Source organism: Coturnix japonica, chromosome 4, assembly GCF_054131305.1.
Source record: "Coturnix japonica strain WE chromosome 4, WE-NBRP24, whole genome shotgun sequence".
In the NCBI taxonomy this organism is placed as follows: Eukaryota; Metazoa; Chordata; class Aves; order Galliformes; family Phasianidae; genus Coturnix; species Coturnix japonica.
The window spans coordinates 35436439-35462722 of NC_140666.1; the positions used below are offsets into that span (position 1 = coordinate 35436439).

Consider the following 26284-nt stretch of genomic DNA (forward strand, 5'->3'; position numbering starts at 1 on the left):
TGCCTGCCAGGAGATGCAGCAAGTACAGCCTCCAGGACTCTGCTCCCTATCTCATGCCCCTTTTGTCCCCTTGACAGGGGAGGAATGAAAGTGGCTTTATTGCCTGACAAGTCCAGGAGTTAGATCTCAACACAGAGCAGAAAGACAATCTCTGCTGCTGGCAACTTTTAATCTAAGACAAAAAAACACCAAAAAAACAACTTGGGATGTACAGGCAGTGCATTCTACTTGTACACCTCCTCTCAATTTCCAGGCAGAAAGCTTTAGAGTATAAATGGTAGGCCATTTTCAAAGGGAAGCAGAATATATCACGTGTTACATTGAACCTAAGTTCTGTGTTACACTCAAAGAGAGTAACTGTATGCCAAAACCAGAACAAAACTCTTCTTGAAAGCAAAACCTTTATTGAATGAAATGACATGGGGAAAATTCTGCATTTTTGCAGTGACGAGCCAGATTGTTCCATAGAGATGGAGATGTGTAACCACCAACTGGCACAAAAGTGATTGAGGTCATAAAATACAAACTGAGGTTATGCTGCTTCTCCTCACCTTATCGCATGGAGGGATTTCAAACCATTTTTAACCTTTGGTTAGGTCCTAGATTGGCTTTTATCAAATCCGCACATGCGTTAAACAAATTAGACTTTAGCTTATTATCACTGTGTCTCTATCTGACTTTGCTCAATTAGGTGTGTTAGGCACTTTTCAAATGGCATTAAGTACCTCATTTTTTGCTACAGTAAACACACAAACAGCTGTGCCAGGAAGAGAAAAAAATCTTGCCAATGTAACTGACAGAGCTGCTGCAATGCACTTTGTCCCATTGAGCACAGAGAAAGAGCACTGTGAGTGCTGGGAAAGGCACACCAGAGTTGCTTGTTTCCTGGAAGAGCCTTGGTGCTGTGGAGCAAAAGTTGTGGGTTACATAAAATAAATAAATACATATAATAAAATAATAAATAACGGAGCGGGAGGTAGGGGAAGTAAAATTATCTCACAGTCTTGACACCTGTAGCTATCCAAAAGTTTGACAGCTTCAGCTCAGTTTTTATTGTTGTTGATGTTTTGTGGTGTTACATACCCTTTCTCACTGTCACAGATGGCTAGAGCAGAAAGGATGCTCTAGATTCCTGATGTTAGATCGCAGCACTTCATTGTTTCTAGTCTGCTGTACATGGGAGGCTGAGGATTAGCACGGAGCTAAGCATTGCAAATTCAGATCTTCCTGCTGTCTGAGCATGGTATTACATACATACAACATCCAGATCCTCTTTGTTGTGTTTGGTCAGGGACGTTAGACTCGTGGGAAGGCTGACATTCTGTGTTTATACAACAGGTTAAAATATGAGGAGCAGAACACCCTTCAGAGAGGGAGCTGGCTACACGCAAGCAGTTGCCTCAAATAATACCATTGCTTAAGGCCATGGGTCACCTCCTTCCACGTCTGTATGCCTGGCTCCAACCTCTGTTTTTATCAGTTCTCAGCTAATCCTGTGTGCCTGGCCCTGCCAGCCTCCTTCTGTCCTCTCAAGTTAAGGACAACCCTTTGTTGCTGGAGCAGTGTCTGAAACCTCTGTCTTGCTCTTCTCACGGGAGTGAGCTGAGGTACCGATATCATTTCACACCTCTTGCAAAACATTGCCTCTTGAGGGGTTTGTGAGTACTCTGTCATGTACTGCCTCTGACACTCAGTGCTAAAATTGTGTGGCTGTCCAAGCAAGCAGCAGCTTCATTTCTTACCATGCTGGATAACGTAGGCTTTGTGGACAAGGTGATAGCCCATCTGGTGTGCTGGAGTTCTGTTTCCCTTAACCTCTACTTTGAGCTTCAGCCCCTCCAATGAGATGGGACCGGTGTCATCCAGGGGAGAGACACAGACCCCCATCTCACCCAACATAACGCATCTCAGCATCCTGAAACTTCTCACTGAGCCTCCCCCACCTTCCATCCTCATTTTGGGAGACCATGTCGCTCCTCCTGCTAAACTGAATGCTGCTGGTCCTGAGGATGAAGATAGGGACTACAGGCAAGTTCTGAGCTGCTGTTGTGCACTATGTTGATCACTGTACAGTAGCCCCCACTTCCCAGGTAGGCCCTTGTCACTAAAGCAAAGCTCCAAGTAATACCTTTTCCTCGGAAAATATTGATCTGTATTAAAAATATTTCTTAATCCTTAAATAGAACTTCTGGATAACAAAAAGGCACAAGATAACAGTAAAAATGCCCAAGAAAAATACTTTGCTGTGCAGGTGCTCACATTTCAGAAAGAGCAGGGATCAAAACTCACCATTCCATTCCCTGAAGAAGTGAGTTACCCACAGACTGCCTATTGCTTTTCTGTTTGTAACCTTCTCTCTGTTTCTTGTGATTTGTTGGTTTTCTTTCTTTATTTGTTTGTTTGTTTGTTTACTTATTTATTTATTTATTTATTTTTGCTTTGTTTCATTTATGAAACATTTGGGTGTTTTTAAATCATCATATTGCAGAACGGTTTGGGTTGCAAAGGATGCTTAAGATAATCTAGTTCCAATCCCCTTGTAGGCAGGGATGCCACCCACTCACAGCCACACACAGCCTGGCCTTGAATGCTTACAGGGAGGGGGCATATGCAACTTTCTGGGCAACCTGTTCCAGTGTATCATCACCCTCACGGTAAAGAATTTCTTCCTGCTACCTAGTCTGTATCTACCCTCTTCCAGTTTAAAGCCATTTTCCTTCGTCCTGTTGCTACCTGCCCTTATAAAAAGTTCCTGCCCTGCTTTTATGTTGGCTAACTTCAGGTACTGGAAGGCCACTATAAGGTCCCTCTGGAGCCTTCTTTTTTCCAGGCTGAAAAGCCCAAGATCTCTCACAGCCTGTCCCTGTTATAGAGACGTTAGTTACCATAGTAGGGGTTGATAAAGTAAAAACAGTGATAAAAATGTTTATATCTTCTGTGAAGTGGACTGTGAGAGATTTAAGGCAAAGCACTGAAGGTTTTATAACTGCAGAAAGATATTTCTCTCCTGATACTCTGCTTAGAAAGGATTTTCCTGGCTTCAGTGCAAAGTGCTTGATCCTGTTTTTCAAATCTTTTAATCTAATTTGTAAATTCAGTAGATCTCCTATTCCTGCCATTGATAAAGTCTGAAGACCTTGAAAATTCTCAAAAACATTTGACTCCTAATATTTTAATCACTGAATTATGGTAATACAACAACAACAACCATAATAACAATTTGGGACTGGCATTCATCTCCAAGAATATATTTGCTTTCCTGACTTAGGTGCTGAGGTTTCATTTTATCTAGTTTTACACTTTACTAGCAAAGCTGCCTGTCTCCTGCCAAGCTACTTGTTCTGACTCTTTTTATTGTTGGTGGAGATAAAGAAGCACTTCAAGAATGCAATTCAACCAATCACCTTAAACATCTGCCTCTGGAAGAGACAAAATGCACCCTATCTGGTTATATCTCACCATTGACTATAAAGGATGTGTAGATGAGTAACTCGTATGCAAACGACCTTATTGTAGATGACTACAGTGAGATGAAATCCAGCCTAGATGACTTGCACTGCTAGTTGGCTAAATACAACAGGACTCCTCTTTGGCTGATGTTGTAGGCGATTGCCAGAACCAACCCTGAAACTGCCCTTAGTCTGGCAGAAAGTATTACGGTGAAAGGCAGGCATTTCTATTTCTTCCATTGAGATAGAAGAGATTACATGTGGATGTCTGAAGGGCTAATCATTTTTGAAGGAGGCATCCTTAAGTCTGCAGATAAGGTAATTCATACTGGTGTTAATTTCTCTGCAAAGCAGCAGCTCCCAAATAACGTGACTTTGGGTTCTATTGCTTGATTCTGTAGTCTGAGAACTTGATAGAAAGGTACATCTCTGTTTTGTGATGATAGGTGCTTCTCTGGGATATATAAATATATATGTATATTTTTATGTTGTCACATTAACTTCCATCCTGAAATATCTGCTCATTTGCTGTCTCTCAGCCTTACATTACTTCCCCCCTTGTTCCCTACACTACAATAATATTTTGGAGGGGAAGAATTCCACCTTGTGTCTTTGGGTCTGGGTGTTGCATTCTTGGTATGCACACCATAGTCTGGTCTCTTGAATGACCATGCATTACAATTTCTCCTGAAAAGGCATCTCTACAGTAATTCATCTTCCTATTACAGGATCAAATCAAACTTGTCTTGTTAAGTTTCCGTCCCGCAGAACTTTGTAAAATCCTTCCTGTGTTCAGAAGAAAAAGTTTTGCACCAATTCGCTGTTGCATAAATACCCAAACATGTTTTGCAATACAGTCTGACATGCAAAGTACATTTATTCTTCATTAGAGCTTCAAGTGCCTTGTGGCACGACAAAGTGCAAGCTTCATTTATGCAGTGGCATAGAAGAGCTCGGGCATCATTAGGAGGAGCCACAGCTGAATGAGGCAGCAGTGTGAAACTACTGGAGGAATGCATAGATTTTCACCTTATACAATACAAAGTCAAGACGTGTAGCAAGTGTTGTCTTATTATGCAAGTCCAGAATTCCCAAGCTATTTGCATGAGAAATTAGTATCATTTATATTTTTAGAAACAAATCCATATGAATTTAATCTCCTCATCTATCAGCTCCTGTTTCCTTTGTCAAGAGGGTTTGGCAGGCAAACCAGGAGCAAATTGATTTACACATGACCTACTTTATGTGGTGAACTACATAAACAGTCTACTCTGACATTTTGGAGAAGCCGTTTAAAACACTTTAGAAGGCACCCATAAATGAACACAAAGCCTGTGGAGGAACGAAAGCACCTTTCACAGAAGGAAGGCAGAAACTGAGACAACCCAAGTCAGAGGCGTCTGGTGTCCAAGGCAATTAGCTGTGCTGGGGCAAGAGCCCTATGACCGCATGCATGGCCATCACACAGCAGGGCACAAAAGCACTTTGTCAGCGCAGTATTTTGTTCAGAGCTCTGCACAACGCAGCTCATGGCAGCATCCGATCACAAAATGGATGCTGACCTGGACAACAACAGGGATTCATAAATAGTAACACACACAACTGTGCAGTAGCTGGGCCTGGAGTTATGCTGGCATTACAGCCAGTGGGAATTCCAGCCGAGCTCCCTTCTTTCACAGCTCAGCTGGGCACGTCCACTCCTTGGCTACATGTAAATGCCAGCTGTAAACTTGTTATTTAGAAATGGGGAAAGCCTCTGCAATGTGACTGGTGGCAGTGTGTTATTTCCTTACTGCTAGTAAAAATACAGACAGTGTAAATCAAGGGAAACTCACGTGGAAAAAAAAGGCATCACATCCTCAGAACTATGACTTTAGAAAACTAAAGAGCAGCACTGATTTTAGTGTGCAAAGCAAAACCTCTTCAGCTTTTTAGGCCACCGCTGGCAAGCTAGCAAGGCAAAGTTAATCCTTTTCCCTCCAGGATAGTCCCTGAATAAAAGCACAAAAGATCTCCATAGTGCAATAAATTGAGCTCAAAGGATCTTTATTCTGTGAGCTTCCTGAATAACAGCACCCTTGTATGGTTATAAGCTGCAGGGACCAAGAGGAGAGGGCAGCCACATCCTGACACATTGCCACAGCGGCTGGTCAGCCCAAGGGCAGTGTGACGCAGTGACTCCGTGTCAGCTTCCCCAGCACTTTATGAGCAGCTGGGCTTGTTCCTCCCTGCTTGAGATCGGGACAGTGTCAAAATAGGCCATGCTTGACCTTGTTTAAAGCCTCAAAGCCAAATCACAGCAAGAAAACTAGCCGAAACAGCCACTCTTGACGGAGGTCTCTGAGACCATTTCAGGAATGGGTCATTCAAAAGCCTGAGAGCAAGAAGGGAAATCTACTGTCATTAGAAAAGCATCACCCCACCATTAGATAAGGCCTTAGTCACCTGGAAATCTTCCTTTGATATTGCGCATTTTACTAAATTCGTCAGGTTTATGAGGCTAAACAACAAGATTTGGCCTAAAAGGGACTTATTACTTATTTATTTCTTGCTATTTTTGACATTATTTCTCCTGTAGTTGATCATTCCACAGCAGAGATGAAACTCGCACACAAAATGTGGCTCTGAAAACCTGTTTTCAAGAAAATGGATCGTTATTGAAGCTGTATGACAAATGCTGGACTCCAGGGTAACACTGGACTCAGAGCATTTTAATATACAAATACAGGGGTTTGAAATTGGACAGCAGCGTGTCTTTGGTCAGATAACTTTAGCTGGTGCTTCCGTAGAGTCTGCTTAAGCCAAAAGACCGTCTTTATTTGATTAGCCCTTGAGATTAGGGCTATTTAATAGGATTTAAACAGAGGATTGAATAGTGCTTTAACATCCTGACAGTGATGGAATTGTTATTCACACTGATTCTACATATTCGTGCTCTGATAATACTAAATTGCCTCCATGTTTCTAAAGAAGAGCGGAAGACGTTGTGGTCTTATCCGTCATTCGGAAATAAGGTGGGAATTCTCTAAAAAGTCGCATTAGCAGCTTAAACAGAAGAGTTATAGCAAAAGTTAGCGTGAAACTTAAACCTAGCACTACCACCTCAGTCCATTTCACCAGCTCCACGCATCACAGCGCTTCTTCTGTGCAATCTTCTGCCAATCCAACACAACGCACGTTGAACCAGCGAGCAGCAGCGCTTCCTGCAGCGAAGGCACACTAGGGGGACTAGCTCTCTGCGGTGGAACAACGCTGCTGCTCGCAGGCAGCGGGACCTTTCCCAAAGGGAAATCATACGGGAAAACAAACCGAAACAAACCAGCAGACCCGTATTTTTGTTTGTAGAAACTTATTTCTTTAGTTATTTTTGGCGGAGAGCATTATTAGCAAGGACTCGAATGAGTTTAGTCTTTTAAATGAACGGCATTGGGGATTGCCTTAACGCATCAGCCTTTTTACTTCCCCCGCTGCCCAAGGGGAGCCCAGTGCCCACAGCCGCACACACAGGTCGCAGAGCCGACATCGGCAGCAGCGTCTGGCGCTCACAGCCCAACTTCTACTTTTCTTTCTTTCTTCTCTTTTTTTTTTTCCGCCGAGGCAACTCCAGACTTGCAGAGAGGAGCTTACTTTGGCCGAGGTGTTTCTAATGCAGTTTTTTATAGCTTTCTCCTATTTTTCCCATCTCTAATGAGCCGTGTTGCGGGGCGTTTCGCAGCGCTGACAGCCGCTCCGGCCGCAGCTTTGTTATTCAGATGGCCGCTCGCTCACACAGCCGTCCTTCGCTGCCGGGAGCCGACGCGCTCCCCCACAGCCCAAACCATACCCAGAAGCGACTCGGATGGGCCGGGAAAGCCGAGCTGCGCTTCTTCCCCGTCTTTTTCCCCCCGTCCCGCCCCGCGCCGCCGCATTCCCCGCGGCCGCTCCCTCCCAGCGGCGCATCCGACTACAGCTCCCAGCAGCCTCTGGAAGCGCGTGTCCGCCCCGCCCGGCCCCCGTTGTGCGAGAGGCTCCGGCCGAGTTTCGGGGTGGCCGCCGCTCGGGACGCCCGCGGGGCCGGCGCTGGGCGCGGGCGGAGCGGGGAGGTGCTGGCACCGCTGGGGAGCGGGGGCCGCGAGGACCGGGACCGATCCCTCCGGGAGGAAGGAGACCCGACCCGCGGCGGAATAGGGGGGAGAGGCGGACGCTCCCGCCCCGCCGAAGGAGGCAGCGACGACGCGGTTCCCCCCCTCCTCCTTCTCCCGGCGCAGGGGGAGGAGGAAGGCAGCGTCCCGCCAGGCAGCGGGGCGAGGGGCGGGAGGGTCCCGCGGCGTGGGGCGGTGCCAGCGAGGCGGGGCGGCGGGCGGAGGCTGCCCCGGGACGCCGGAGCTCGAGTTGCGGCGGAGGGGCGGCGGCCGCCCGTGTCGGCTCTCCCGATGTGTGTGTGAGACGGCGGCTGCGGGAGGAGGAGGAGGAGGAAGGGGGAGCCTCCCGCCCCGGCCCCGCTCGCTCTCCGCTCCGGCCGCTCGTTGTGCGCGAGAGACAGACACACACAGCCCGCGCCCATCCCTCCTCCCTCCCGCCCCTTCCCTCGCCCCGCAGCCCCAGGAGGCCGGAGCGGGCGCGGTGCTGCCACCGCGTCTCGGAGCTCCCTCGGCCCGGCCCGGCCACCGCCGCCGGAGGAGGAGGAGGAGGAGAAGGAGGAGGACGAGGCGGGCGGCCCAGCCATGAGCGGCGGGGAGGTGGTCTGCTCGGGCTGGCTCCGAAAGTCACCGCCGGAGAAGAAGTTGAAGCGCTACGTGAGTGCCCCCTTCCCCTCGCGGCTCTCCCGTTCCCCCGGCCCGGCCTCCGTGTCGCGGTGCCTCCCGCCGGGCCCGGACGGTGCGCCCTCCGCCCGCCGGCGTCCCGCCGCTTTCCCGGCCCTGCTTTCCTTTTTTCTTCTTTCTTCTTTATTTATCTTTTCTTTTTTTCCTCGGGTGTTTCTGCCTCGCTTCGGTCGCTTTTCCGAGAGAGTCGGGAGCGGGAGGGGGGCGGAGTTTTTCCCCTCTTCCCTGTGGATCCGAGCTCCGTGTAGATGGATTTTAAACGTAAACACTCGCCGGCCGCCGCCGGTGCTGCTGGGGGGCCGGGGCGGCGCGGGGGGCGGCGGAAGGTCGCCCTCGGCCGGGGAGTGCCGCCGCCGGGATGCCCTGCACGGAGCCCTCCCCGCCGCCGGGAGCCTTTGCCCTTGGGACCGGAGCTCTATAGATCGGGAAGGGAGGGGGGGGGGGAGCGAAGGGGGAGGAGGCTGCACGAAGTGTGTGTGCCTTTTTCTTTTCCTATCTGCCCGTTGTCGCTCAGAAGTAAATGTTTTAGCGGGGCGGCTTCGGAGGAGCTGACATTTAGTTCGCTGGAAAATGGAGCGTGTCTGCTGAGAGGGCACATTCGGTGACAGGGCAGCGGCGAGGCCGGGGCACGGGGTGCTGCCGGGCCGCTGGCGGGTCACGTAGGAGGTGCGGGTGATGCCAGGAACCTCCGCGCCTGCCCCTTTCCCATTGGCACCGGCACAGCTCCACGGGATCTGTGTCATTGGAACGAAATGCTGGGGCTTTCTCTCTCTCTCCCTCTCTTTTTTTTAGTTATTTTTATTTTCCTCAGTCCTGTTGGATGGGATTGAAATAGAAGCGGCCTTTGCAACTGTCAGTATTTTCACACAGCTAAGCCTTGATTTGAGGATTCGTAGTGTGGAACTGAGCGTAACCACGCTGTTTTTCATCTGTTAGTGATTAACGATCGCTTCTTGAAAAAAGAGCTGTTGCTTTTGTGTAGAGGTTTGTGTTTTTTGTTTGTTTTTTTTACATTCCAGGGAATTGGTGAAATGGGACTCTGCAAGAACAGAGGAATAATCCATTCACCAGTTCCCAATGGCAGAAATCCTGTTCATGCAGAGGACGCGGGATCAGATCTGCAGACCGTGACCTGATGGGACATGGGAGGGTTGAGCTTCCCTGGTGGGTTGGACATGGGCTGCATTTTTGCCTGCTGCTCTGTGTGTGTACTCATACTCATAGGATGCCACTGTACCACTGTGTAGTGGTTGGGAAAACTTCATTTTGCTCAAGTTTGAGTTAATTTGAGCCCCAAATCATGTACAGTCTCATTAATTATGGAAGAAAGTGTAAGAAAGAATTTGCTGTCAAAAAATGACAACACAAGTGAGTTCCTAAAGACGTTAGCTTCTTTTCCATCTAACTGTCCTTCTGGTGTTTTTCTGCTTCCATATTAGAATAACATCAGAACCTTTGAGGGAAAGAACTGAGTACTCTTTGTCAAGTAGCAACCTGTCCTAAAGAAATAATTTGTTTTCACCTGAAAAAGGGATGTGCTTTTTGAGGATGCACTGTATGAGTTGAGTGAGCATATGCCAGGCTCACATCAGCAGGGCTTGATTTAGCATCTGGATGCACTGCAGGCCGTAAGGTCATAAGTTGCACATCGTGGCCAGCTGATTTCTGCTTGTACTCTCCTGTATGAGGGAAAGCAGGATTTGAAGTGAAATTCCTCTTGCTTGTCTGTGGTGCCTGATCAGCTGTGGGGCTAAAGGTTCACGTTCACTTTAAAGGCATAAAAGTAACAGCCATCTTTAAGCAAAGTAAAGGTCGACAAACGTGAGTGAATTTTAAGTGAGCGTGCTGATTGAGGCTTTGGCTCCTGCTCTCTGTAATTCTATGCTTGTGCTGGGACTCAGAAAAGCTGCATTTTTCAAAGCCATATTTTATCCTGGTGATGGTTCAAGAGGCTGTACCAGAAGAAAAGATGGGAAAGTGATTTCAATAGGAAACCGTTTCTCTGCAACGCATACTTTTCACATGTATATATGGAAAATTGTAACTTCACGCCCTATTAGTTTTAGCATGCAAGTGTTGGGGCAAATCCAGGTTACCATCTGTGAAGGAAGATAAAAAGTCTGAAATTTCAGTTAAATATGGCTCCAGTTCTTAGGAAGGGTGAAAGGAGCACTTTGAAGCTAGTGCACAGACATATGTTTTGCAGGGACTGCAATTTTTAGTTTGAAATAGTTGGATGCAGTATTAAAGCTTACAATCATTTGGAGGCTAAAAAAAGAAAGGAAACTATCCTGCAGGTGGAAAAATCAGATTTGCTCGGATGCGTGACTTAATGCCATGCATATCTTTCCCCCTCTTAAAAGGAGTCCTATTTTAATGTCCCATTCGTGAGTTCTGCGTACAGAAGTAACTTTCCAGTATCCATTGGCACCTGTTGTTGGTTCCCTGGAGCTGGTGTGCACAACAGTTCATGTGCTGGAACAGGCTGCTGCTTTTCAGCTGCAGATCTGGGGGGAAAATAAAAGTAATTTCTGGTGTCAGCTGCAGCTCTGAGATCAAGATGTGGTTTTAGGAGAAAGGAAGGGGAAAGGAGCTGGGGCTAAATCCTGCACAGGTCTCTGCAGCCTTTGCAGTGTTTGTGTGAGTTGCACTAAAGAACTTGTTTCTTCACAAGGATACAGAGCGCTACATTTGGTGACTTCTGTTATGTCCTGCATTGTTTCCTTTCCTGACTTCGCCTTCAGTTTTGGGAACTTCTTGAGCAACTGTTACCAATTTCCACTTCGCTGCTCTGGTTCTCTTGTTTTTAAAGATCAATTGGAAATCCATTTTTATCCCAGTCACTGTTAGCAAACCATGGTTTCACACGTCTGTTACATTGCAGGTCTGTTGTCTGTGTGCCTGTTTAAGTAACTCATTCTTTGTGGCAGCGGCACTGAGAATATTTTACTGCTGTTGCATTAGGAAGCCACCAAATACTTCAACACAGCTGCTCTTGGTAAAGCTAGGGAGAAAAACTGGAGTGAGTGCTAGTAAGTTTTCTAAATTCTTTCCTAGGATTCATTCGGGTGGTGTCTGGGGGCTCAGCAGGATAACTGGATATGCTTAAAATCGAGGTTTTAGTGTTGGTGCTTCATTTGTACAGTTGATCTATAGAGTCTGGTGATGTAAAGAGCAGGTGTTTCTGTGGTTTTCTTGTTTTTTTACTTAATAAAGTGTGGTGGTGCTGAAGCTGAACTTTTTTTTTGCACTGTCTTGTGTTTCTAAGTGCAAATAGAATAATGCTTGATATTCTAACACGATCTACTTAGGCTGAAATAAAAGGTAGAACTTCATCAGAACCACCTCACAGACTATATCGGGGGGAGAAAAAAGCACTTCTTTGGGTTAGCTGGTAACTGACAATCTTGTTAGCTATTTGACTCCCATTATTTATCCCATTTTAAATTATTTCATAATGAAGAGTTTAAAAATGAGAAATAAACGTGATTTCCCCAGGATAATCAGGGTGTACTGATGTATTTCGGACAAGGCTGCGTGTCCTTCTACTTCTCATTCAAATGGTCGTAGTTGTAGACAGCAACCAAAACAGGGGCAGGCTATTGAAGTAGCTGTTGATGTTGTAAAGCCTTAAGCCAGTATAGGTATGGCAGTATGAACAACTGAGTCTTTCGCTCTGGTCTTCCTTGGCAGTTACTCTTTGGCACTAATCATGTGGGTAGCTCCTCTCTCTTGAGTAATACTTAAATGTGCTAAGAGATGTAATGGTGTTAAGAAATGTTTTATTCAGCAGAACACTTGTAATCTGGTAGAAGCTGAAGTGCGTGACAGAAGCCCTTTTTCTGGAAGGCACCTGTTTGCTTTCAAACCTCTTGTGATCTTGCATCAGTATAGTGAGCAAATCTAAGGAGCCAGTCAATTTACACACAATAACAGGGAGAAGAAAAAAAAACAAGCAACAACACAACAAGATGAGCTGGTTTGACATCAGAGTGCTGTCCCTGTAAAAAGTGGGTGGGAAGAACTCAAGGCAGATGGTTGTAACCAGGTAACATTATGTGCCAACTTAGTATTCCGAACTCGGTTGCGCTTCGCTCCTCCAGGAGTTGCTGGTAATTTTGCAGGAGTAAGTGTAGAAGCGTTATGTTCTGAAAGGAAGCCCGTTCCTTCCCGTCTTCTATGGGCTGTGCGGGAGCAGTATCGTGACATTTGATATTTTTAAACATCAGTTAGTAAACCCTAAACCACAAATTGGAAAGCAGAAGTAAATGGAACGTTTGCTTTGCTAATAGAAGCAGGTTGTGTGTGCTGATGCTAAAACAATCTTGGGTATAACTTTAGGGATATGCTGACCTTTGCAAGCTTACTCTTTGGGTGAAAGCCTCACTTTTGCAGCATGGAACTCCATATGCAATTATTTATCATTTACACGTGTCCTAAGAAAGATAAGTTACTCTGATTTTCATAGAATGTACCATATTGATACGTATTGATATACACTGTGAATTTTGTTTCCAGCTTTTTGTGATGCTGCATAGCAGCTGATATTCTGCACAAGCATACAATCTTGCAGTGTTGAACGCTGAATTTAAGCAACACACATTTTCAAGTCAAAGGAAATCATGAAATACTCCAGATTTAACTTGCGTTTTAGTCAGTTGTAAGTCCAAATGTAAGGGAAAGCATCTATGTAAAATAAATGTGAATTGAGTGCCTTGAAAAAAGGAATGTTTTTATTGGCCAGTTTAGCTCTCGAAGGTCTAGGCCCTGACTGTCAAAATGAACATCAATTTTGGAGCCCTCTGGAAGTGCTTTACAACTCCCAGATGCTTGTACAGCAGTGTTATTTTTGGTTGCTGAGGACACCGTCCAGGTGGGCTGTAACCCTTTGGTTTCATTCTGTTTTTGATAATGAACTGTCCCCTATTTAGAAAGAAGAGAATGTTAGAAAATGGTTTCCAGTGTCCTTTGAAAAAGATCTTAAAATCTTGGAGTGGTTGCTCACATGCTTCTGGGATGTGATGCTGGTTTTTGTTGTTTGTTTTTTTCAGTTGCCTTTTTTTGATGTGACTTTTGGATCAGTAGCTTAGAGTCAAATGTTATCTTGCAGATCTTTAGAACAATCCGTTTCTTGTTCAGTTTGGGCTTCTGGCGTTGAATGGAGTCTTGGTTGAAAAGTGGAAGGAGCATCAATGATTCAAGATGTAGTTTTAAGGAAGAGGAATTTCATTTACTATAGGGGGCTCTTGTTGCAATATTTAATGTTTATTTAGCTTTGCTATTAGATTTATCTGGTCTGAAAGGTAGACTTCACCAGATTATATTGGCTGAAGTATTTTCTTAACTCAAGAAGAGAAGTACAGCTGATGGGATGCAAGTTTTGTTTTTACACAGAGCTGATGAAACAAAGATAGACCACCTTACTTTTCATCCTAACTTGTCTGTAGTATTGCAGTGACAAACATCTCGAGACTTTTTAAACTGACCTTAAAATTTTCCATGCTTCAGTGACTAATCATTTTATTGCCAATAGAAGCAATTTAATCTGTTGCAATTTAATTGCAGTGTTTCACTAGGAGGGAAAGACCTTATGTCATGCAAATTACTTGAGCAAGGCAGACAGAAAGATCGGACTAAAAGGGATCATCTTGTCAAGGCAGGTATGTTGTGTACAGGTGAATATTGTTAGTTCAGTGCTATTTGCTTTTATTCTAGGCGTTCTAGAGTGAATTAAGATTCACGTATGGAAAACCAAGTGTTTCTAAGGCAGTACTATGTTTCTCTTTTGGGGGGGCTGGAGAGCAGGAAAAAATTCTGCCATCTCCAGAGCAAAAGAAAAGTACTGTTTATTTGCAGTTCCTTCTTTGTCAGTTCTTTAATAGGCTACTTCAGGGTTGGGGTAATAAGCTTTCATTGTAGAGTTTGACTGTCTTAGTGATATCCACGAGGGAAATACGCATATGATGACTTTCACTGAGATGAAAGGGTCTGAACTGACCGCTAAACTCCCTCTTCATAATCAAAGTAATTCTCTGTGTTCTGGCTCTGACTGGGATGAAGTTCACTTCCCCGGAGCTGCCCATGTGGTGCTGTGCTCTGCACCTGTAGCTACAACAAAGCTGATAGCACACTGATGTTCTCTCCGTTGTTGAGCTGTGCTGGTGTTTCAGCAGGGCTCTCTCTGAAGCCAGGAGGCTGGGGGTAGGCAAGCGTTGTGGAGGGGGCATAGCCAGGACAATTGCCCTAAACTTAACTGAGCACTTAACTGAGCTGTGTTCAGGTCCTACAGCAAGAACTTAAAAGGGTTTTGTTAATATAGTACTTTATTGGCAGAATCGTTTTATAAAAGATTAATTCTGGGGGGGCTGTGCTTTATGCTTCTCAGAAATTCTCAAAGAACATACTATCTGCTCTGCTTTTTCTAAAGGAGCTCGTTTTTGTCATCTGCCAAAAACTGGCAGGCTTGAATTAGGAATCTTGGCATCAGGGTGTTTGCATAGGAGGCCATGTGGCTTTCTGCAGGTAGAGGTGCGTGGGAATGGCAGTAGGGTATAGGGATGACCTTGCCTAGCAGGAGAAAAGTTTTCTTTCTCTTTGCCTGTTCTCGACACTAGAGTTTTCAAGCAGGCTAGATGGTCACGTGATGGTTGTTCTGCTCTTTTATAAGTGAAAACAACAACAGATAAAACCTTTGTGGCAGTGGAGATAGTGGCTGTCACAGACTAAATCTGCTTCCCCACCCACTTTCCAGCACAGCCAGCCTTGGGGCAGGGTGATGGCAGATCTGCTGCCTGCCTTCCTTCAGGGTAAGTCTGTCTCCACCCCAAAAGGAATGCGATGCGTTTCAGTGGTGCGGGCAAGCACGTTTCTCTCCACTGGGGTTACGGCTGCTTTTGGGCTTTTCAGTATCATGGCCTCAAAAGAAAAACAACACCAAAATAGATAGACTTCAGTTTATTTTTCTGTGTTGTCTCAGGCTTGGGATTCAAAAGCAAAATAAACCTTGTGTAGGTGTTTATTGCTGACAGGAGGAGTTCATGGGATTAGATTTGGGGTATGGAATAAGATACAGGAAGCTATTCAAACACAGTTAATTCCTCTGCCTTCAAACAGACCTGTGATATGATCAACACGCAAAAATAACAGTGAGTTGGGAGGAGTTATTAAAAAGGTAGATATGCACTTGTTAGCAAATAAAAACAAATTTTTAATCCTAATATTTTAAGTAGAATGATACCTTTCTCCATGTATTTATATACGTATAAATGAATCAAGTGTGAGAATAGTGTTGATTTGTCATCTTTGCATGAAGAACTACTCTGAGGCATATAACATGCTAGAGAAATGTTCCCATTCATCCTTCATGCGTGCTTTGTTTGCAGTTCTCTTGTGCGTATGTTTATATTCTTTAGCAGGATTAAGTGTAGTAGAAACGTTGGACTTGGTTTTTATGGGGATGGTGCAGGGAGGGTTGATAGTTGTGACAGGATATTGTACAGATTGATACTGTGTACTTTCTGTTGAGGAACTGCGAAGAGGATATTGAAATACTACATTGTTTTAGGAAATTAGTTGGAGTTTTGTCCTTATGTAGCAAAAAGAAAAAAGGAGACGAGAGGTAGAGGGGAGGATGTTCAGTGCAGTCTGGGTCTGAAGAGGCTTGCTTTGCCCAGAACAGATTGGGCAGTGGAGTTCTGCCATGTGAGGAATGCGGCAGATTCCAAGGGACTTGGATCAAAAGCGTTTCTCAGCTGTAGGAATGAGCACGTGGAGATTTTGGGCGTGACGAAAAGAGGTTTCCAAAATGTTGTGTTCTAACCGGTTCCATTGATCCACCTATGATCCAGTCTATTCCTAGCTCAGCTGATGTGCTGCAAGCGTCAGAGACAGTCAATGAGCACAACCCAGACTGGCAGTTCTACCTTCCTAAGAAGTAAGGATTTATATGAACTTCATTTGAGATTTAAGCCACAAACTAATACAGTGGTACCCCTTTTGAATACTTGCCTTGTAGAATGCCACAGTTGTTTTTATGCGTGGTGCTTTTCATTAAAGAAATCGTTCTTTTAATTGCATATTATAAGTAGAAATGTTCTTGTGATGACATTAGGTAAGCTTTGTATTTACCAAGTCATTTTCTGTTGTTACTGGTGATGACTTTAAAGGAAGAAGTGTAACAGTGTCCTCCTGGTTCTTGCATATACCGATGTCTTGTTACGTACAGGTCTACATGATTGATACTGAAAGTTTGTGTTATGCTGCATATATAAGTTTTGTAGTCTAATGATTTGTTTGTTGCCCAATGTAAAATACCATCCTTAAAGCTCAAGGCTCAGGTAACATCACCTTCTGAGTTGTCGTCTATCTAGTAGGTGTCTTTGTGAACAATTGAAGTGAAATATGTAGTAAGCCTGTCAGCTGTGTGACAAGTAACTTCAACTACTGTTTTACTGTTAAAGGTCTGTCAGCAGGTAGAACGCTTGCACAGATTCAAGAGTTGGTTATTACTGAGATGACACCTGGTTGGTTTGTTTGTTTTTCCTTTCTGGAGTTTTTGGAAGGAGCAGGGAGATTTGGGGGCTGGGAGGAAAAGAGATATGAACTAAAGAGTAGCATTCAAGTGACTCATTAGTGTAAATTGGGAAACTTAACCTTGGTTTCATCCCAGGGTAATTTTGTGCCAGGACAAGTAACTACAGAGTTTTCTGCTATGGTGTGTACTTCTAATGCTAAGTTAATTGCCTTTTCATGGTCCTTTATGTGTTTCCCTGACCTGACAGCTCAGTTTATCTGTGAATCTCTACTGCTCCAAGATCTGAAAGGGGGAGAATGGCGGTTTATTGTCAGATTTATGAATAGTAGCAGGAATGCCTTTAAATAATTCTATAAATGAGACAGGACTTTACCTAAATTTGCTAGTGTTCTTGGTGGCATTCTCTTGTAGGACAGCCACAACTGACAGATCCCAATGTTCTACTTGGCTGTTCTAGCATTGGAATGGACCCGCTTCTAAATTGCAGTAACAGTCTGCATAATTAGAGTTTTTGCTTAAGCATGTTCTGTTGGGAGCCAGTCGCAAGCATTATGAAGGGGAGGTGCAAAGTCATTAGCAACACAGATGAGGTGCCCACTTGCTTCCAACGACTGCTGGCAAGGCAGAAGCATTCCCATCAGGGAGCTTCTGCTCTCTGTTGATGGGAAGAGGTTTTCCTGCAGGTCTTCAGCTGGTGTTAGACAGGGCTGAAGCGTGTTCCTATCTCCTTTAGGTGGCTGAAAAATAAGCTTTCTTACTGGTCACCTTTTTCCCCACTTTCCAATGCTTAATTCCCATTTCAGGTGGCTGCCTTCTCTTCCCTTCGTTGCACTTGTTGCTTCCTCACTGTGGGCAACGCGGTATGAGCTGAGGAGATGGCAGAGACCTTTTCTGGTAAACTGCTTCAGTGGTGGCTTCTGGTACTTCAGAATGCTCCGTGGCAGTGAAATGAAGCCAAGTGTGCCAGCTACTACTGAACTCGTAATAAGGTTGTGTTAGAGGGGAGAAAATATCAACCTCCTGGTGGTTTGAATCCTTTGCCGCTGGTGGCTACTGATTAGAGGGAAAGGGTAGGATTGAGATTTCAGAGGTAAATGCTACAACTGCTTAAATGGAATAGGGAAACAAAAGAAGACCATGATCTGTCCTTTCCAGCTGAGTGTCCGAGCTGGACAGATGTTTCTTACTCAGAGTTAAGGAGGAAAGTCCCTGGCCAGCAGCTCCAGGATAAGGGTTGAAAGGTGAAGAAGCCCTATGGGGGCCCCTTGCTGCTTCAGCCCTGCACAAGTGAGAGAAAAGATCCAAAACTTGTCTCTTTCCTCCTCCTTCCTCTTGTTGTAATTACTTGGTGTTTATTTTCCTACTTTTAAATTGCATAATTCAGTCCATCCTGTCACTTCCTAATGTCTGAATCATAGGTAGCTCTTCCTGCCTGCAGTAAACAAACATTTTGCTACTGGCACCTTTCCTGAAGTTGAAATTGTATTTGTGGGGAGGAGGGGGGGGGGGAAATATCCCTCTGTCAGTGTGCTTGGGAAGCTAATTGCCTTGCGTACAGATAGGAAAAACAAAGACATCAGCTGGTGACAGAAATGGAAATGCGTGGATACAGTGTATCCAGTCTTGTAAACTGATGTCCCTTGGTAGGTTGGTTTGGGCAAGTATGGTAGCAGACAATTAAAACAGAGTATAAGCAGTAACATGGTTCTGAATTTAATAAATGTAGCTACCCAGGGGGAAAGCTGCCTCATATCTCTCTGCTGCTCTGTTATCTCTCTGTCCTTAAAGCTTGCATGTATGTATGCTGCTGAGGTGCTTGGTGCCTGCCATGTGACCAGTCACTGGATAGGTACTGCCTTATCGAATGCTGGGGCCTTTCTCCTTTCTGAATGCTCTCGTGGTAGGGCAAGAAGGTGGCACAGAGCACTGTGAGACACATGGACTTCCTCTCTCCACCTGCTAGACATCTTAGCTCGTATCTGTAAGGCTGTTAAGCACACCAACTTGGCTTTTACTGTTATTCCTATTCATTTTAATCTGTAAAAGCCTTCATTTTATTTTAATTTTTAAATCAAATGTGAGTCCAGAGTGATACATGGAGGATAAAGCTGACATCCTTGGGGCCTCTCAGCCCTGTTTTTTCTCATTTATTCCCTTTTTCTCTTTTCTGGGCTGTACTTTAAGAGGAAGGTATCTTGAGTCTTCATAGACCAGCTCACAATATAGTTTGCTGAATGGTGCAGCTCCCTACACTGCAGCTGCACATGGAACCGTTAGTTTACTGTTTTAAGCCCACCTGAGATAGCAGAAGAAAGATCCACTTGGTGTTCTGGCAGCCTTATGTTGGTACCTTCCTATCCATCCCTGCATCATCACTTCCTTGTCTGATTCCCCCACTGTAATGGGAAGAAGCTGAGAATGAGTCAAATGTATTAAGGATAGTCAAGACGAGGTAAGACCACTCGGAATGTTACACTGACTTTTTAATACTTCTTTTCTTGTAATAGGGTACCTTCTTTTTGACAGTTACAACCTACCTTGATTTTTTTAGCTGTGTTTCATGTAGCATGGGAAGCACATGCCTTAATAAATAAATAAATAAATAAAAAACCAAACAGGCTTTGCCAGTCAAAGCAACAGAATGTTATTCCAACTTAGTTTAATACCAATCTCAGAAAAGACAGCTGAAGCAGAAAAAAAAAATCCACTGGTGTTAGATGCTATGGAAATGCCCTCCTGTCCCCCTTTACTCTGACAGGTTATGTGTGCATAGGAGTACAAGACTTTCCATGCACCTTTTGTTCTCTTGTAGTTGGTAAAGGCAAGGACAGAGATCCTCACAAAGAGAAGATTGAGAGATTTTGGAACTGGTAGCTCATTTTAGAGATTGTGAAAGAGTTGAATGCCCTTTCTGTCCTCATCTTCTACTTAGGCTATTTCCTTGTGTGTAATGAAATAATTTAGATTTCTTTCCATGATCGTATTTGGGCTACAAAAGGTAACAAATAATGTCTGGGAGCTGAGAAGAAAAGGAAGTGTGACTGAAGACAGTATTCTGTTTATAATGCTAGTCTAAAAGTAATTGCGACCTAATTCTTAAAAATATTATACCATGTTGTAACTGAAGATGGAAACAAGTTTGCATTCTGATGTTATCCTCTGTTACATGAATTTTGGAGTCCTTGTAACTGGGTTCTACAGATACAAATAAATGCTATGCTGAACACTGTAGAAAATACTTGTGTCTTATGTGCTGCGTGGTGAAATTTTTGCTGAATCAGAAGCAAAAATGTAAGGGTTGGGTCCTGTAATTATAGTATTACAAGACCTGTTCATGATTGCCTTTTAATTTAACTTTGCAATATGAAGTATTTCTTGTTGGAATGAAGATAAAGACTAATGAAACCCAGTTTTTCAGTCTTTTGCATTACTGTGTCTTGTGATGTCCCATGGTAACATTTGGTCAGTTTTAGTCATCAAACATCACGTTGGTGTCTAAATCTTTTCATTTGAACCTGAAGCTCTTAAATCATAATCGTGCCACGGGTTTCAGTATTCGCTCTTGCCACTCATTTAAGGAGATGATGGTTTTGCCTTCTGAAAGTATCCTTGTTGTTTTTCTTGCAGACACAAGTATTGTTGAAGTAAAATCGGTTGGAGGATTATATGATTTCATTTTATTTTATTATTTTATTTTTTTGTTAGCAAATAGTTAAAGTGGTGCTTGTGGATTCCAGTAAGTCTCAATTTAAAATGCAAATATTTCTCTAGGCAATTGAAATACACAGACTTAGGTTGCTATAAAATTCCTTCATGGTGTTAGGAAAAAAGTGATGTGAAGATCTATACCAAAACTTGTAACTCTGAGGGCAGGAGTAAGCCAAGAAAATGGTTGAGACTTTAGTAGAAACATACTTTCCCACGAAATAAAATCCAAAGATGTAGCCACCATAATTGTGCAATAAATTATCATAGATGCGATGTCATAGTCTCTGCAACCTACTGAAGGGGTAGTGTGATTTTGAAATCAACCAAGCAGTGAATAACAATTCTCTGAATTGGCCCAGACAACGGCAGACGTATGTCTGCATCATTTGGGGAGAGCAGTCATCTCCTCAGAGTATTAAACTATTTCAAAATAGACGTTGTTGACTTAATGTGTTAATCTTGGCTTTCCATGAAGAAGCGCAGCGTCCCAAAACGATTATTATTGTTATTTTTAGCAGATCCCTAAACTTTCAGCTATGTAGGTGTGTAAAAGACTGACTGGAGGAGTCCATTAGGTGTTGTTAGAGTCTGTTTGTCTTTAGAAAACTTTTTACTCCCTCGTGGAAAGAGGTGCAGATGTGATTGCAGGATTGTACCTTTCGATCGCAAAGGATAAATAGAGAGCTTTGCCTGGGGGTATGTTTTGAAGATTAGGTGGAAGCAACAACCTTTAAGGTATGAATAACACAATTCAGAAACTTTCTGTTAATCGTTGTGCGTGAGAACCAAGATACATTGTTTGAACCTTAGCTCTGTTAGGCATATATTGATGTAAAAGGACCAAATGAATGTGTCCGTCATGTTTGTTACAGTTCTGGATTAAAAATCAGATAACTTAATGGACTTATTAGCAAGAACATACTGAACCTCCACCAAGTGTGGTACAAAGTTATCTGGGTGTCCAAATCAGTAAACATTTGAAACATAATGTGCAGTTTGTATTTTCATCGCTTACCATAACCTCTTGCTGTAGGTATATTATAATTAACACAATTAAGTAACTTATAAATTAGTGATTAGTACCAAGAGAAGATCTCTCTGGTTTCCTAGCTGGAAAATCTTCACACCCATCCCTATATCCTTCAGGCAGAAACCTGGTTAAATAAATAGGCCTCACAGTGTGCCCTGAAGGTTATAAAGGGAAGGCGAGAGCAAAATTCAGAGCCAAGAGCATTCCCAGAAAACTCTGCTGGGACATCTCTGTGCTTGGGAAGTTTTGGTGTCTTCCTGGGTCAGTCTTTGCTCTGACTGTTACAGATATCTGCAGGTGACCTTTTCCAGGCTGTTCGCATGTGTCAGTGGTCTGCTTGTTCTTTATATGCACATGTATTTTCCTTTGATCTTTATTTGCTTTAGAAACAGTTGGTACCTCCTTGCTTGAGCTCATATTATCTAGCGTTGTGATGCTATACTCTCCTATTCTGGTAGTCTGGTTAGCGTCTCTCCTAAAAGATTGTAGTGTTGTTTGTTTTCCTCTTTTCCTTTTGGTCTCTCTTTCCCTTGGAAACCTGCATCTTCATTATTGGCTTTTATTTATCTGCACTACTTTTTGGCATTGACCTGTCCATAGATGGCTTCTCGTGCTTGTTTTACTTAAGTTTTAGATGAATGGTGTTTTCTTTATTCTCTTTGATCCTAAATGCAAGCTCTTCTCTGAATCATCTCCTGTATAGTGCTACAATTGTTTCAATACCAAATGAAGTGCATTTTCTCTTTTCTTTTAAGCCATCTTTGCAGTTCTCTATCTCAATTACTTTAGGAGAACATGGGTCTTAGTAATCCCAGTAATTAAGTCTCTTGACTATTGGAATTGTCCTGTGAACAATTAGATGATATGGTCGGTGTTTGTCATTGGGTAGGCATGTGGGCTTTTTCCAGATGACACAAACTGTAGTCTCTGTCATTTTTTGTCAGCTTTGCTAACTCTGTGTGTATCTTTAAATGTCATGGCTAATTTCTTTTTAAATGCATGAAATTCAGGCTCTTTCAAAGTTACATTCAGAGCCTTTTGTGACTGCACTATCTCGCTATAGAGACACTTGTCTAATAATTTTATTTGTCTGCTCCGGCAATTTCTTTATATTTCATTTTTAAATTTAGGGTGAACTGGTTAAACTCCTTTTTGAATATTACAACTTGGCTATTTTCTCATTCAGTTCTTAATTTAGGTTATTCTATTATGTGTCCAAATGAATTGTGGGTTATACTTCTCACATTTATATGAAATGTTCCTACATCTAGAAGGGTTAGGTTCAGCTTTGGATGCTTGTTACTCTGGGCGTGTCATTCAACATGCTATTATTTGCTATGTTTAAAAATGCCAATAAATGTGTTTGTAACTTTTTTTTTAGCAAACCCTGTAAATAGATACACACTCGTTATAAAGCAGAGTAATTGAATTGACCACTTCCCCTGCTTTTTTTATCCATCTTTCTGAGACTGTACACAACTGAGGGGTAGAACTGTGCTAACAGGGGAGTTTACACTGAAAAACAGTCCCATCTCTCTCTGGGCTTGGAAAGCACATGGCAGGCTTTAAAAGAAATTTCTCTTTTTTTGTTCAGTATAATCCGGGTGGAGTGAGAGATTCCTCTGTAGCTGGGGATTTGGCTCTGTAGAGATTTGTGAAGCTGAAATGGTTTGGATTTGTGCATAGGAACAATTGACAGAATACAAACTGGAGAGCATGGGAATTATCTGCGCTCCGTTAGGAGAGCTGCCAAGATAAGCTGCTGTCTTCTGTATCAGCTGCAAAGTTTCTTTGTGGTCATCCTTCAGTAAAGCCCCAAATAGTGCACATGATTTGAATTCCTTTGAGATATAAAAGCAAGCACAAATATGAAAGCTGGCTCCTGAAAGAATGAAATATTTTTTTAATTATAAAGCCAAATTGTCTTTCATTTGATGATCTCATTATTCTAATTAAAAAAAAAAAAAAAAAAAAAAAGAATAAAAAAGACTTGTGCATTCCTTCATCTGAAGGGGCTAAAAAACTTGTCAGTATTTGAGTGCTTCTTTCAGCATTAAAATTGTCTCTTCCGGACTAAACTCTGCTGGATACGTTTCTGTAAGCTTGTGTCAGGCTGAGCTGAGGTAGTTTGGGGATGGGAGATGCATTTGCAGGATAGTGTGGCTGCTGGCACTACAGTGTGCTGGTTCCAAAGGTCTCAACAATGTTCCTAAAGTGAATTATTAGAACACTGCACCACTTGCTCTGCAGTGAAGGGAATCTCCGTATCTCAAATGCTGTTACATTGTCCAAGTCTCTTGCTCTGAACGAGCAAGCAGTTGGGTGAGCAGTTGGGTTTGAGTTCTGCAAGCACTGAGGTCATTGGAGACATGGAACATTGCTGCTGCTGGAATTAGAACTGATCAGCCTGTTTCAGTTTTCCCGAGACTAGAAGTGGATGCTTGGGGACAAAATTGCTGTCTGCGTGTGGATGTACAAGTCACCTGGAAGCAATCCAGGGTTATTGCTTACTCTTGCAGTTATACCTCTGCATCTCTGCACGAGAGATTCCTGGAATGGGGGGATGGAGATGATGACTTGTTATTTTCTGATCTTGCTAACCCTACAGTGTTCTTAATGGGAATAACTGGAAATGAAGAGGCTACTCAGGTGTAATGAGGTTTAACTAATGTAACCAATGTTTCAACTTGTTCTACTGCATGTTTGCTCTAAGGCTTGTTTACGTATTGTATAAGCCAAACTCGCCTGTCTTGTTAGGTGAGTGTGGTTAAAAGTCTGCAAAGCTAAGTGAAGTAGTGTAATATCTTACGTAGCATTAACAAAATATGCCCCTGTGGTATGACACACTAATGGCATATGAAATCTATATGCTTTTGAGACATTCATCATACTGGTGATAGCACTTTTTTTGCAGATGGTGGGAAATCAAATGTATTCAAAGCATATCTTGATTATCCTTACTTGCTCAAAAACATCTCAAAGGTGGAAGATCAGTGCTGGGATCAGAGTTCCTAAGGGGAAGGTAAACGGAAGCTGAAGATTCTCTACCACTGCACGTCAGGCTCGTTGTGAAATAAACTGAAAATGTTTGCACTGGTGGATGGTTTGTATCCTAACTTCCCAAGTACGCTGCCTTCATGGGCTTCTGGTGAGCTTTTAGACTTCCATTGCACAAATGTTTTTGGCATTTCATGTGTTATCTGTTCTGACCAACTTTTTTCACTGAAAACCTGTAGCGTAAAGTGACTGTGGTAGTCACTCGGGTAGCCTTTGTGATACTAAGGAAAACTGCTCCAGTGTACTTCTTTTTTTTTTCCTCTAGGACTAAACCTAATGAGTTAATGCTAAGCTAAATTTAGCAAAAAATTTTTCAAGTAAGCTGCTGATTCAGAGCTGCTGTAACTTGATCGGAGTTTTGCTAAATACTTTGTTGTTAGTATGAAGTAAGTCTGGTTTTAAACCAGGCTCTGCAGTGAAAATGTTTTTTGTCGGTTTTATTGCTTCTGCTATAGAATCTGTCTGTTATGAAACTGTTTTCTGCTTTATGCTTAAAGTTTTTTTGTGGTCCTTTATTTATGTTATAACGTTAATACCCATGTTTCTTTAAGAAACTGAAGCTGTACATTGCAGTAAAACAAGCAAACAAAACAACAACAAAAAAACCCAGCTTTTAATTTTCATAAGAAAGCAATCATAAATGGTATCAATTCTTTGTAAGACTGAAAATACTGCTGCTATACATTCTTGTTTACTTTCTGCGCTCCTCGCTGTTCCAAAACATTGGAAGGAAACGCAACTTCATAATTTTAGTGTTTCCTGACTTTTGTGTTGGTGATGTTCCTAATACGCATGTGGTGGTTTGCTTAGACTTTACTATCTGAAGGTTTTCATGGTAACTTAAAGCAGAGATAATAAGCATATATACTCATGTAAAGCTAGGTTGTGTTTTTTATTACGGTTCTTCAGTGCAGCTCTGTGGCCATAATCTGTGTTACTGGAAGGAGGCGTGTGTAGAACACTGGCTCCTAAGGCCATGACCTGAAGTGATTTTAATCGAGAAGTGGTGGCTACGAGGGAAGTTCCCCTGTGTGAAACTAGCCAGTCATTTTTCCTTATTTCTTTTCTCAGTCTGAATGTTTTGGGTGTTGTGTAAGGGACGGCAGTCTCCAGACTTCACTGGCATTAATGCTGTGATTTCAGTAGTGATCAGTCTGGCTTTTTGCCTAGGATCTAAATGAGAAAGTGAAGCCATTGATGTGTTTGAAGCGCTGTGAAGATGCCAGACATAGCATTTCTTTATTGCGCTGTGAAAAGTCTGCATGGCTCAGGTAGGGAAAGCTACAGGCAGTAATTCCATCCTAATGTAAGGGAGGTTGTAACTGGTCATCTTTTCTCTGGTGTTGGACAGATTTGTTTAACCCAGCAAATGAACTGGTAGTGGAAGAATTCCTTGCTGCTCTCACTGTCTTAAATCAAGAAGCAGCAGAGAAGAATCCAGTAGTGGGCTAAGCACCATGAGTGATTGAATGGCCTCGTATATTTACATTTGACTTATTATAGTATAGTCATTCTTCTCCATCTTCTAAAATTAGCAGAGAGCAGCATAATTATAATACTTTCATGCTTCAGGATAAGCTTTGCATTTCATTAGTTCATCGGTTCTTATTTATGCTACGTCAGTTCAGGAAGAAAAATGTTAAACTGGAATAACTTGTTTTGAAAGTTCAGTACGAGTGTGCTTTCTTCATCCCTCATTTTCAAT

General features: G+C 43.1%; 1 protein-coding gene across 18 annotated transcripts in view; it reads left to right on the plus strand.

Moving 5' to 3' along the window:
- Positions 1–7467: 7467 nt before the first annotated feature.
- The window catches only part of GAB1 (GRB2 associated binding protein 1), a 90291-nt gene continuing 71474 nt past the window's right edge, over positions 7468–26284 (plus strand). For 17 of the 18 annotated variants that reach the window (XR_014945750.1, XR_014945751.1, XM_015861136.3 and 14 more), the window contains exon 1: positions 7763–8224. Coding sequence is in view for 16 of the 18 variants with exons in the window: in XM_015861136.3 (XP_015716622.2) it covers positions 8153–8224 (72 nt within the window). In the remaining 2 variants the exon portion in view is untranslated. Of the gene's footprint in view, positions 8225–26284 lie in introns of all 18 variants that reach the window. The other variant, XM_015861141.3, reaches the window with a different exon arrangement.